Genomic DNA, 12976 nt, shown 5'->3' with positions numbered 1-12976 from the left:
TGAAAAAGGGCTGACACATTGACTACATAAGCCAAGAGCATGGCAGAAACACTTGAAAAGCCGATAACACTATACTTGCAGACACCGATGAACAACTACCACAGTCATTTGCAAAGCCCTAAATTTTCTTACTATAGAATCCCCAGGTCTCCAGGCAGCATCCAAAGTCCGGTAAGTTTCGGATAAATGAATTCAAATCAGAACTACCAAGCTATGCTACTGGGCGTAAGACTAAATGAGCCTAGTATAACTAGCCGACGGCAATAAGACAGGGAATAAAAGGACTAAAAACCGGCAAATAAGCAAGCAAAGCCGCACCAATCAAACGCTAACCCACAACCTCATTATCGTATCATTACCTTCATGGACTCCGTACGGCATCGAAAATCACCGGTCCAGACTACACCAGTAGTCCACCCGCATATCCGTCAAGCTGCGCGTCGGCAGACCCCAAGTACGCGCTAGCCAAAGTGCCAACCCACCCACAACGCCGACACTCCCAACGATCTGGACAAGCACCCAGCTCCTCCTCCCCAAATCATCAACCCAACCAACCACCCCAAGCGGATCCTGAGGACTAATTCCAAACCGATACGAATGTGACCGCAGGCTCTTCTCCCGCAACCCAAAGCCCGGCGTTTGCGAAAGCGGCACAAGCGACCCATCGACCACGCACTCGCCTAGCTTTTCTGTCAGCCACACGGCACGCTCGCCGCGCGCTAGCTCCGCGTAGCGCTCGCGCTCATTCTGCAGGCTGCGCTGGAGATCGGTCGCCCACTGCGCGAGACGAACCTGCGCCATGCGGTCCTCATTGCGAGTGTAGTCTGTGATGCGGGCCATGGCATAGCTGGGTGGAGAAGCAGCCGAGACGGCCTGCCAGAAAGCATTGGACCCACCGGGTGGGGCGGGGGTGCTGGGGATAGAAGGTTGGAGAGCAGAGGCGCGTTGTAGAAGCTTCTTTGCAGCGGAATGGCGGAGCCAAGCTAGATTGTCACGATCGAAGATCTGGTCGACCAGGGTGTTTAATTCAGAGGGGATGAGGGGTTGGACGTAGTCTGGGCTCATTAGGATGCTTGCGTCCATTGTTTCTGGATCGGAGCCCTTGGCCGAGGAGACGGCGTATGGGGGCTGGAAGTCTATGCTGGCCTCATTTAGGCCAAAAAGGAAGGGTTTAATCCCGGCTTCTCGGGATTTCTCATGGAAGTGAAGTTTTAGGGTGCTGATTTGGATTGGGGTGAGTGTGTCTGCTTTGGGTATTATGGGGATTACATTGCTCAGCTCGCTGAGCTTGCGGATGCATTCCACGTCTGTAGATAGGGTGTCTGGTGTATCATGTTAGTTCGGAGTGTGGTTTTTCGCGACAGGACCACCTTACCATGGGAAATCAAGTACAATATGGCATCCACCTGGGATCCACCGTTTCCGGCTAGGAGATTTTGGAAATCGACATTCAAACCATGAAGCGCATTAGTGGCGCGAACAAATTGGTGGTACATGTATTGCGCAGTAGCGTCGGTTTGACCCGCGCGACTTAAACTGGATCTGGGGGTGTCGACGAAACAAAGGTTCCTTTCGAGGACAATTTCCCCGATACTCTTCCGGCGCTTGAGCACACGCGAATCTTCCAAATCCGACCACCAGGATGGATAAGGTTTCGTGCTAGCATAAATTTCGGTTGTCGCAGTTCGGGATGCCGAATGAGACGGCCTGCGACGCTCCAACGAGTTCACCGGGATCGTGTCGACATGAACGATATCTTCACATGTTTGCACGATGGCCTTGATCAAAGCGGTTTTGCCCGAACCTGTTTTGCCCCCGAAATTCGAGATTAGCTCCTGTCCACCAGTCATGTTCTCTCGCGTGAACTTACCAGGGGCCCCCGCCAAAAGAAGTTTGAATCGACCCATGGCTTGGCCACGCTCGGTGAACGGGCGGCGACTGGGCATTTTGATACTTGGCATGATAAGCTGGGACGCCCCACTTGCCATTCGTGGGGATCCCTTTGCCTCCTCATCTCCCGATCCGATGGCTTGGCTTTCGAGTTCATCCGTGATGGATATATCGTCGAGTGGCCGTAGGGATTGATTCGTTATTGATTTTGGACTGCTTGGAAGTGACGAGGGCTCGTCGGGGAGGCCTAGAGCGAACGGAGTTAAGGGCCGGGAGACCCCCGGGGAGGTCTGCCCCGAGCGGGCTGGATCCGCCTTCAGTGTCGACCGGCGGCGTGTGTGCGGTTCCAACTCATCGGGCAGTTGGGGGCTGTCGGGAGTCTCGCCAGGGAAGATGGAATGGCAGGTCTCTTCCAGGCTATGTACCCCGTACATGCTCTCTTTGGTATCGTCGGGCCCTAGCACGAGACTCGGCTCCAGTTCCGAGACATGCGGATTGCGGGACAGGAAGAAGGTCGTGGGGGAGTCGAGAGGCGCGGGCGAGGGTTTGTGACCGGTATCTGGTATCGACCTCATCGTGGAATGAGCAAGTCTAAGAGCAAGCAGTGACTATCAAGGGATTTAGGTGTAAGTAAGTCTAAGAGATCATGTCATTGCTCAGGTAAGCCAATCACGAGGTGATTAGACCCCTCCTTCTGGCCTGAGGCATCAGCCAATGGGCCTCGTATAAGATCGTCTGATATTTGCTTCTTGCAGCAATTTAGTTCCTATATGCAGATATTCCCATGTTCAGTTGTTGAGTACTCCGTATAGAGTATTCTAAATCAAGGTCGCATTACAGGCACAGCGTAGTATCTAAATCTCCGGATTCTCCACTGTGGGTTAGCCGGGGACTCAACAGTCAAGTCCAAGGCGAGTGGAATTAGCGTTCTCCTGCATTGGTTAGCAGCACTGGCGCCTCTAGCGACAAAAAGAGGATAGTCATCCGATCTCACGACTAAGACGACTAAGACTACTAACTACTAAAACCAAAAAGTCCGAAAGTGCGAAATGAAAAGAGCCAGCCGAGTGAGAACCGTGTCCGCCCGAAAAGGCTGATCTCCACCTGCGACTCTTTGAATTCTTTGGATTCCCCTCCTTTTCTCCGACGTCTCTCCTGGCCCTGAATTCTTGATTCTGTCGTGTGTCTTGGCTTCTGCAGACACTCTGCACTTTCGTTCTTTTCCAGACTCATTGAAAACTGATCGGCTCGCCTCGCCAGATTAGCCTGGCAAACCCGCGAAGAACATGGAACAACCAGCCATGTCCTGGCCGGAGCAACTCCCGAGTTCGCTGCCAGCGCCCAGTGAGGAGGAGTTTTCGAGTTATCTCGACTTCAATATGCCGTTTACCGATATCGAGCACGGACCAGGGAACATGCAGCATTCTCCTCTGCCCACTTCCGCTCCGGACTCCATGGCCCAGTTGCGATCAACCGCCATGCAGTACTCAGGCCAGATGGAGGGCCTGGCCATGGATTTTGGAGACTCACAGTCGCATAATCAATTGCCCTATTCCACACCCCAAATGACCCCGGGCTTTTGCGCCCAGGAGCCCTCCCCCATGGCGCAACCCCGATCCCATCACTACATGCAGAACCACGGCATGATCCCTCCCACCCCGAATAGTGTGGAGATGCATGGCAACGCTGCTCGCTATAACCAGCGCGTGGATGGCACTCCAGATTTCTACGAAGGGCTTTCACGCGCCAATGAAGAGCAGGTTGGTCGTTCTCCAAATCCGTGGGCAACTGCATGGAAACTAACAGATCAGGCTCTTTACACCCCCTCGTGTCACCGGCTATGACCCCTCTGGAGAACCAATTCCGACTCCCTGAATACACCATCCCCGGCGAATACTTCACCCCGCTCACCTCCCCGGCCTTGGAGGCCCAAAATGCCGACCACAGTGGCTACCAGTTCCAGGCCAGACAGGTGTCCGATGTAGGCTTTGTGCCCACCACCGCGGAGTCACATTCCCTGGCCGCCATCGCGCCGGGCTCCCCCAATACTCTCAGAAAACCCAACACCCGCCGACGCGGATCGACAGCCTCCACGCGGTTGAGTACCGCGCGCAAGGTCAAACAATCACCCAATATCTTAGCGCAGCGCAAGCGCAGCACATTGGCCACCAATTCAGAGGAATTCTACAACAGTCTCACCCAGGAGTTGAATGCCACCTCCACAAAATTGCCAAACCAGGATATTCGTTCGCTCCAGGCCAGTAGTAATGAGGCTTCCGGCCAGGACTCTGTCTCCCCGGAGCCATTGTCAGAACCGTTGATGCCACCACCCGCACTCCCACCCCCACGGATCTCTCCCGCAATCACCCCTCAGTCATCCTCCCCCGGTGGTGCGGCCACCCCAGCGCTGCTCATGCGCATTCAGCGGAGCCAGCATGCACAGGACCCCTCGGGCCAGTTCCGCGGCCAAGCCCAGCTGGCCGAACCCGAGTTTCCCGATGAAATCATGGAGGATATCTCTCTCCCTGAGGCCGCGGCTCCTCAGCAGCAGCGCCCCAAGCCCAGTCGGATCGAGACTGCCATACGAACACCGTCGATTTCGACCGGTGGCACCCCGCTGTTGGCTCCCTCGCCTGCGGCGTATGACCACCACTCAAATATTTCCCTTGCCCCCAGTCCACGCTCAGGCGCAATGGCATCTCCCAGCGGGCCGGTCCCTAGGAGGTCAGAGTCTAAAGCGGCATCCAATCGCAAACGAGGCAGTTTGAGTTCCACACACGCCAGTCCGCAATTGCGACCCAAGATCAGTCCCAGCATTCAGCCCCTGGTAAAAGGCAACGAGGGTGAGTAGTTCTGAAATCTAGTTCCTTTTTACTATACTAATTTTCCTTACAGGCATGTCGCAAGATGCCATGTACCTGGCATCCAAGTCCAACTACCAGCACATTCTCGACGGAACCCTTCCGTCCGGTGTGAGCTATCCGGAGGCTTTGGCCGAGAATCTCAGCTCCAAGCGCACGAACCACAAGCTCGCCGAGCAGGGACGTCGCAACCGAATCAACACGGCCCTCAAGGAAATTGAGCAGCTCATTCCTCCGCAATTTATCGAGGCCCGCAATGCCAAGGAGGCTGCGGAATCCGGTGGTAAAAGCAATGAGAAGGAAAAAGAAAAAGAAAAGGCCAATCAGACCATCAGCAAGGCCACAGCTGTGGAGATGGCCATTGACTACATCAAGGCACTCAAGATGACCTTGGATGCCACCACTGCCAAGCTGGCAGTGGCTGAGGCTCAACTGTCTGGCGAATCCAAGCAACCTACAGAAAAGCCTCTCGCCTCTCCAGCTGCGACCCAAAAAACGTCCAATGATGGCGCAGAAACGAAAAGCCCAGCATGACCAGACTTACTACCCACTTAATTTGACAGAATCCATTCGCCATGGTGACAGGAATAACGAGAGCTCAAATGAAGTTCTTCTCTTTTTCGGTTGGATGTTTGCGCAAATGTTCTATGATTTGCTTGATGTTTGATAGCGTTGGTGTTTCTATAAACGGTGTGCTTTTTTCTTCTGGCTTTGCTATATTACTATTTAAGCTTTATCTGTGTGCGAATAGATTTGATATTTTCTTCCTTTTCGTTCTTAGTCGATAACAATTTATGGCCCCATCTAGGCTGAGCCCATGTGTCAGGAGTAGATCCATCTTCATTGACCCTTTGATTGTATCCCCAAAATACCCACAATGAGCACATTAGGAGAACACAATGGTATCCACTTTGCATAAAAGCCATGAAGGATTTCTTGGAAGTCACTAGTAATCAAAGGCATTATGTCCAGACAAAGACTAGTTATCGCAGCTCAAGATGGAGAAAATCTATAAAAGCCTCGAATTCACCTCGACCTTATAGAACCACCACCCCTTCAAATCATTGAAATACATCCACACTTCAACTGAAACACACAAATAACCCAAACAGCCAAGATGAACCCCACAAACAACAACACAGTGAGTAGCTGGACCGAGCGCGCCGAGGCCCTCAAGCGCGTTCGGACCTGTTTCCTACACAACTCAAACCGCATGCCTGTCAACACATCAGAATCCTCCATCCGCAAGAATGTCTGGTATACAGTCCGTATCTACAAGGAAGATGAGCGCTTTAGCGACGAGGAGCTGGTGAACATCTCAATCCAGCGCCTGCGAGAGGGTTATTTCGTCGTCGAACAGAAGCCCGAGCTCCAGCACAGGGGCTGGCACATCTCGTATCCGATTGTTGATCTTGTCAATGCAGATAAACTTGATTTGGCTATTGATTTGGCTCGGAGTCGTCGGGATGATATCGTTAAAGGTGAGATCTCGCTTGATCGGATTATGATCTTTACTAAGAAGATCCCCGAGCCCACGGTGAAGCTTCCGGAATTTATGCCTCGGAATAAGATGCAGTGAAGAGGTGTATTTGACTAACACAAAAACACAAAAAAAGGTGTAAAATGAGGGAAAACTAATAAAAAACAAGAAAATCGAAGGCGTAAAAAGACAAAAAAAAGGGAAGAGCTAGATGAGAACTTGGGAGTAGATATAGTCAAAGGAGCAATATTACTGAGTTCTTCCCATTACCTTTCCATTCAGACATGATTAGCTCGTATAATATAGTACTGTATTCCTGCACTGGTGCTAGGTCTATAAGGGCAATGATTCAGGCTTCTACTGACCGGTGCTTGTGAGACTATACAACTAAGCTATGAAAGCAACCTTCGAACTGGACTAACCACTTCCAGGCGCTAACCTACATTTCCCCCTGGTCTAGTCTTGATCAACGAAGCCTAGTAATAAACAATAGGTCTAATTTTGATGCCAAAAGAGAAAAAAAAAAAAAAAAAAAAAAAAAAAAAAAAACAACTATCACAACTCAAGCAAAAAGAGCAACATTTCTTGATATCATGTAGCTCTAACCGTACGTCGTAAGATAACATCAAAATTGCCCTAGCATCTGTTGTCTCTTCGACTTCCTGCTACGCCTTTGGTCTTGTGTTGAATTCAGGAAACAGTGACCTGCTCGGATCTTTGGGAATCTCGGCCACTTCATGGGCACAGGAAGACAGTGAGCTCCATGGCCACCGGCGTTCTTTTGATCGCCGATTCTGGGGATGTCAAAGGCTATCCAGTTTTGGACCCGGCGGGAAATGGTCTTGTAGACATCTGTACGATGGGCCCAGATGGTGACCTCTCGGTCCATCTAATCCAGATCAAAAAGGTGGTCGCATATGTCCGGATCGCCGAGTGTCCGTATCTCAGGTCGATCAAAGGTCAGGACTCCAGAAGTGAAGTACTCTGGATTAATTTCGCGGTCGTCAATCAGGGGAGCTGCCGATTTCGCTCCGCTTGTAGAGTCGTACGCTTAGTGAACCGGCGTGCCGGGTGAAGGCCACTGAGCCACCGTGCTCTTGTAGCGTACAGATAATACGTGATGCCCTTTGACGGGTGTTGATTCTGGCGCTGCCTCGATGGTGCTCATCTGTGCCAGTGCTCACGGAGGCTGGGATGACGACTCGGCAGCCAAATCCGCGAGTAGAAATGATTGCAGGATTGGGGAATCTTGGTGGATCAATCGGCCCGGGGACGGGCCATTCAGGCTCAAGGGCCAGATTTCTGTCGATGGCTGAGGTGAAAGAGAGAAGGGAGAAGCCATGGTTTGGATAGGAGGCAGCTTTTTAAATGAGCTACCTACGGGATAGCCGGGTGCCAGCTTGGGGATAGGTAGACTCAAGGTGATAGGTCTTACTCAGTTGAAACCCTGGAAAGTGAGCGCGACGGCGGATGTAAAGCTGAGGGAGAGTACATGAGGTGAACCCTTGGAAGTGAGGGTAATGTAGAGCGATCAGAGGATAGCCCGTAGTGATGATCCTATAGATCGGTTCACCCAGCCCAGCTATTGATGGGTATGGCCCCGGGGTATTTCTATGGGAATTGCAAGCATATGGGACAGCTACCACCAACCCTTGGAAGAACTGCAGGAATAGTTGGCCTACCCTCCTACTCTCGGGGACTATCTCAAATTCGATTTGGAGGTCTTTTTTTCTTGTTTGCTTTTGTAAATTTTCAAAAGCGCTGAAATATATTCTGTTCCCATCAACACCGTGGACCGAGGCTTTGAATGAAGTTCATTTTTTGAACTCCAGGACTACACCAACAGATTGACTGGTTGGCCATGCATCTGTATTTTTCAACACTCATATTTACATGTGGAATATTTCTCAGATATGTGATTAGGTGGGTATTAGTGTGACGATGTTGAGTTGTCTGTTTCCCGAGCTAATTATTGAACTATGAGATGTTTGACAAGAAGACACTGAAGTGTGGAAACTGTCACTAATGGGCGTGTGACTCAGTGGTAGAGTGTTCGCTTTGCATGAATTCGTCTTCAAAAGCTTGCGAAAAGTCCGGTGTTCGATCCACCGCTCGTCCAATATTTTTGTCATTTTTTGCTTATTTTTTGGTTCCAGATTGTGCCGGGATCCCGGGAATTGCCTATGTTTGCAAAGGGTTGCGCCATGATTTTGCTCTACCATGGTTCCAATGCCAATCTAAAGTAAGGTTCGCTTCAAACCATGGTACACATACGGTTGAACCTTGTGCTCAAGCCCTAATTACTACCTACTTCCAGCAAGAGACCGTCCAGTCTGACTTCCAAGTATTGTTTACTCCAAGGTTACCTTCTCATAAAGTCGGTCGCGAGATTGCTCGAAATGGATGACTCGGCAGTCATAGACCACGAACGCATTGTGAGTGTGATTTTGGTCACAGTGATGATCCAAAGCCGCGTCTGTACAGGAATTGAGAATCAACTGCTGGATCGAATGAGCATACAGTATGCCCACCGCCTCGACTAGGTACACGTGAGCTCCACCTGGGCAGTACTGCCCCTCTCCGCGACAGTTCAATTCCCTGTACGGAGTAGACACAACTTTTGATCTTTTTTGGCGGTTGCCCCGCCCAATATGGATGGCCTTTCTTGCGCAGCGAACGTTTTCGCGGCGGTTGAGCTCACAGCGAGTGTGGTCAAGATATGTGCCCGCTTTATCACAGAAGTGAAGAATGCGAGAGACGACATCATTGCATTGCAGCGTTCGGTGGCAGGTCTTGGGGAAATTCTTCGGCAATTGAAGGAGGTTTTAGAAAGCTCTGGTCGCTCCAGGTCATTTGTATCCTCCTCTCTCATCGAGAGTCTCAACGACTGTCTTTTAGACCTAGGGACCCTGAACAGGCGAATTGACCCGAAAAATCACAAAGGCATCATGAGAAAATTCGGCATTCGAGCTATGAAATGGCCGCTTCAACGCCCGGAGGTGGAGAAAATGGTGACCAATCTTGAAAGATACAAGTCGTCCTTTATCTTGTCGATCCAAGTCGACCAGACGTATGTTGACTGATCGAGCTAGCCTGCCCATTCGGGTTGACTGTAGTAACATTACCTACAGTGGTATTTTGACCAAGCTGGCACGAGATACGGAGTCTACTTTAGAGCACCTACGTGTCGGCAAGTTGCCCATGGCACGTGGAGCCGAGTTTGACTCCTACATGGACCAGCATGAGGATGTGTGTCTCTCCGGTACTAGAATCGAGCTTCTACGTCAGGCAACCGAATGGGCTAGCTCATCGGAGGGAACATGCATCTTCTGGCTCAACGGTATGGCAGGCACTGGGAAATCAACCATCTCCCGGACATTAGCACGGTCATTCAAAGAAGCGAAGATTCTAGGAGCGAGCTTTTTCTTCAAGAGAGGCGAAGGTGATCGAGCAAATGCCTCAAAGCTCTTCTCCACGATTACTAGGCAGCTTGTGGTCCGCATACCACAGTTGATCCCAGAAATTGAGAAAACACTCGAGGGTGAACCAGATATAGCCGGTAAATCTTTGAAGGAGCAGTTCAACAAGCTAATCCTCCGGCCCATTCTCAGCTTGCAGCTTTCAGAGCTACCATCTTCTGAATTTTCCAATCTTCCACTGGTCATTATGCTTGACGCGTTGGATGAATGTGCCCGGGATGAAGATATACGAGTTATTCTTCGGTTGCTACCAACTTTCCAAGACTCAACTACAATAAAACTTCGAGTATTCTTAACAAGCAGGCCTGAGCTTCCAATCCGAATGGGAATATCCCAAATCCCAAGTCTTGCACATCAAGATGTGGCACTCCATGAGATCGCCGAGCCAGTGGTACAGCACGACATATCTCTTTTCTTGACACAGCAGCTGTGGGCAATCAGGAAAGACCGAGATTTATCTGAAGATTGGCCCGGAGAAAGTGCTATCAAATCTCTTGTAGAGCTATCAGCCCCTTTGTTTATCTTCGCGGCTACTGCATGTCGTATTCTCGCGGACCCTATGTGGGACCCAGAAGACACCCTGACAAAGCTACTTGCGTACCAAAAGACCGACTCCGAGCTGGATGGGATTCCTCGATTCGATGACATGTCCCATTTCGACAAAACATACCTTCCCGTGCTCGATGGGCTTCTGGAGGGGCAGAGCCAAAAACAGACAAAACAGTTAATACATGAATTTCATGAAGTGGTCGGGGCAATTATGACCCTTGAATGCCCACTCTCGGTTGCTTCCCTAGCCAGACTGCTTGCAATACCCGAGAAACAGATTTTCAGGACACTTGGCTCACTTCACTCGGTCTTAAGAGTGCCCACCGATTCCACCCAACTGGTACGGCTGTTCCATCTATCGTTCCGAGACTTTCTTCTGGACCCAGAGACAAAAGAAAAAACACGATTTTGGATCGACGAGGGCAAGGTGCACCAAAGACTTTTCGCTCGATGCCTCGAAACATGCGGTGCTCTGAGAAAGAATATATGCGGTAGAGAAGATGACACAAAACGTCAGGACATTGAGAGGCAGGTCATAGATCAATGTCTTCCGCCAGATGCTTCGTATTCATGTCATTACTGGGCCTACCATCTACTTCACATCCAGGGATTACCAGCTGCAACAGAAGACTCGCTTGCGTCTGTCGACTTGTTTCTCCGGCAGCATTGCTTACACTGGATGGAAGCAATGAGAATTTTGGGGCTCTCTTCTGAGATGATAGACATCATAGACCGACTACAGTCACTTCCATCGGTTGGTATCAGCAATCCCAAAATGACAACTACTGATGTCTTTAGGTTCAGAAATCCGTGGAATTGTGCGGACTTCTTCATGACGCTAAGCGGTTTGCCTTGAAAACTGCACCCATTGCCAACGACATGACCCTCCAACTATACTCCTCAGGGCTGTTATTCGCACCCAAGGAATCCGTTCTTCGGAGGAACTTCATAAAGGAGCTTCCCAGTTGGATACAAAATTGCTCAGGGGTGGATGAAACCTAGAGCGCAGAGCTCCAGATACTCGAAGATCATGGCTCGGTCCATTCGGTAGCCATTTCTTTTGACGGTGACTATCTTGCATCAGGATCTGGCGATGAGACCATCAAGATCTGGGATTTGTTAACGGGGACGTTAAATTTATGCCTCGAGGGCCACTCTGGTAGAGTTCATTCTGTGGCCTTTTCATCTAATGAATATCTCGCATCCGGCTCGAGTGATAACACAGTGAGGGTATGGATCGCTGATACCGGTTCTCTGCACTTGACCCTCAAGGGGCATTCTGATTGGGTGAATTCCGTGGCATTTTCCCCAGATGGCCAGCTACTGGCCTCCGGCTCCGATGATGAGACTATAAAGCTATGGAATGCCTCGACGGGCAGCCTGCAACAAACTCTTCAAGGTCATTCTGCCCGAATCCGATCAGTGGCATTCTCGAGCAGTGGACTACTCGCGTCTGGCTCTGATGATGGAACTGTTAAATTATGGGATCCCAAAACCGGTGTGGTGCGGCGGACTCTTGTCGCTCATTCAGACTGGGTCAAATGTGTGGCTTTTTCAGCCAATGGCCGATTTTTGGCCTCTTCTTCCTATGATAAGTCAGTGGTCGTTTGGGACTCTTCCACCGGCGATTTACTGCAAACCTTAAACGGACATTCAGAGTGGGTTAATTCAGTATCTTTCTCTCCTGACGGTCGAACCCTAGCCTCTTGCTCTAAGGACAAGACGATCAGGATCTGGAACCCTTACACAGGAGATTTACAAGGAGTATTCGATGGACATTCGGGATCTGTTTTGTCCGTTGTATTTTCCTCTTGTGGTCAATTCCTGGCGTCTGGTGGATATGACAAGACAACTAGGCTTTGGGATTCAGCCATGAAGACAAAGGAGCAAAAGCCCCCAAGCGCTCATTCAGAATATGTTCATTCGATCTCATTCTCCCCTGATGGTGGTACACTTGCTGCAGGGTCCCGTGATACCACAGTTCGACTCTGGGACTCCGCAACAGGCACAGTGAAGCATACTCTCTCTGGTCACTCACTGGCAGTTAGAGTAGTCATTTTCTCCCCGAACGGCTTGCTTCTTGCATCTGGCTCTTATGACAAAACAATCAGGATCTGGGATTCTTCCACTGGCATCCTACAGCAGGTTCTTGAAGGTCATTCAAGTCGCGTTCGATCGCTGGCATTTTCCCCTGATTCGAAACTACTGGCTTCCATTTCTAACGATGAGACTCTCTTCTTATGGGATCTCGCCAGTGGAATCGCTATCAAACAGATTGTGATAGAAACCTGGCAAAAGACGAATTTGACGATTTCAACTGACGACTGTCATCTGAGTCACAAGCTGGAGCTCATTCATATTCAATCTTGGTTCAAAAGCCATGCCTGGAGCTCAAAAGATAGTAACATCCGGGTCGAAGATGAGCAATGTATACTTCTTCAGGACAGGAAAGCCATCTGGCTTCCTTCGGAATATCGACCGAGTTGCTCGACTGCCAAAGGCAATATTCTCGCCATGGGACATCCTTCTGGACGAGTGACCTTCACGAGATTCAATGTATTATGAAATAAAAATCCTCATGGCCAGGAAAAGGACATTCCAGCTTGATTTACCCGGCATTTGGCGCATCCCCCCCGCGAGGAAAGACCACTCTGCGAATCAGGAATAAATATGCAGGCAACTCGTGGATAATGGGCTTTTTTTTGCTCCGCCCAGGC

The 12976-nt window shown here is 50.3% G+C and overlaps 4 protein-coding genes across 4 annotated transcripts; 3 read left to right on the top strand and 1 right to left on the bottom strand.

Annotated features, from left to right (window-relative positions):
- Window positions 1-387: 387 nt before the first annotated feature.
- Window positions 388-2465, bottom strand: N7506_012081 (uncharacterized protein; the record flags this gene model as incomplete). The annotated part of the gene is made up of 2 exons (XM_056961372.1): window positions 388-1322; window positions 1376-2465. 2 exons carry the CDS (start codon window positions 2463-2465, stop codon window positions 388-390), a joined length of 2025 nt encoding a protein of 674 aa, XP_056805906.1.
- A 711-nt stretch (window positions 2466-3176) lies between these two features.
- On the top strand, window positions 3177-5285 carry N7506_012080 (phosphate-sensing transcription factor PHO4; the record flags this gene model as incomplete). The annotated part of the gene is made up of 3 exons (XM_056961371.1): window positions 3177-3654; window positions 3702-4733; window positions 4786-5285. 3 exons carry the CDS (start codon window positions 3177-3179, stop codon window positions 5283-5285), a joined length of 2010 nt encoding a protein of 669 aa, XP_056805905.1.
- A 583-nt stretch (window positions 5286-5868) lies between these two features.
- On the top strand, window positions 5869-6330 carry N7506_012079 (uncharacterized protein; the record flags this gene model as incomplete). Its single annotated transcript, XM_056961370.1, has 1 exon — window positions 5869-6330. The coding sequence occupies one exon, from the start codon at window positions 5869-5871 to the stop codon at window positions 6328-6330; it is 462 nt and encodes a 153-aa protein (XP_056805904.1).
- Window positions 6331-8882: 2552 nt separating this feature from the next.
- N7506_012078 (NACHT and WD40 domain protein) lies at window positions 8883-12824 on the top strand (the record flags this gene model as incomplete). The annotated part of the gene is made up of 4 exons (XM_056961369.1): window positions 8883-9301; window positions 9363-11013; window positions 11058-11223; window positions 11287-12824. 4 exons carry the CDS (start codon window positions 8883-8885, stop codon window positions 12822-12824), a joined length of 3774 nt encoding a protein of 1257 aa, XP_056805903.1.
- Window positions 12825-12976: the final 152 nt, after the last annotated feature.

Source organism: Penicillium brevicompactum, assembly GCF_028827555.1.
Source record: "Penicillium brevicompactum strain IBT 35665 chromosome Unknown utg000009l_segment0_segment0, whole genome shotgun sequence".
Lineage (NCBI taxonomy): Eukaryota > Fungi > Ascomycota > Eurotiomycetes > Eurotiales > Aspergillaceae > Penicillium > Penicillium brevicompactum.
The sequence above is the reverse complement of the archived record's forward strand: the minus strand, read 5'-3'. Positions and strand labels throughout refer to the sequence as shown.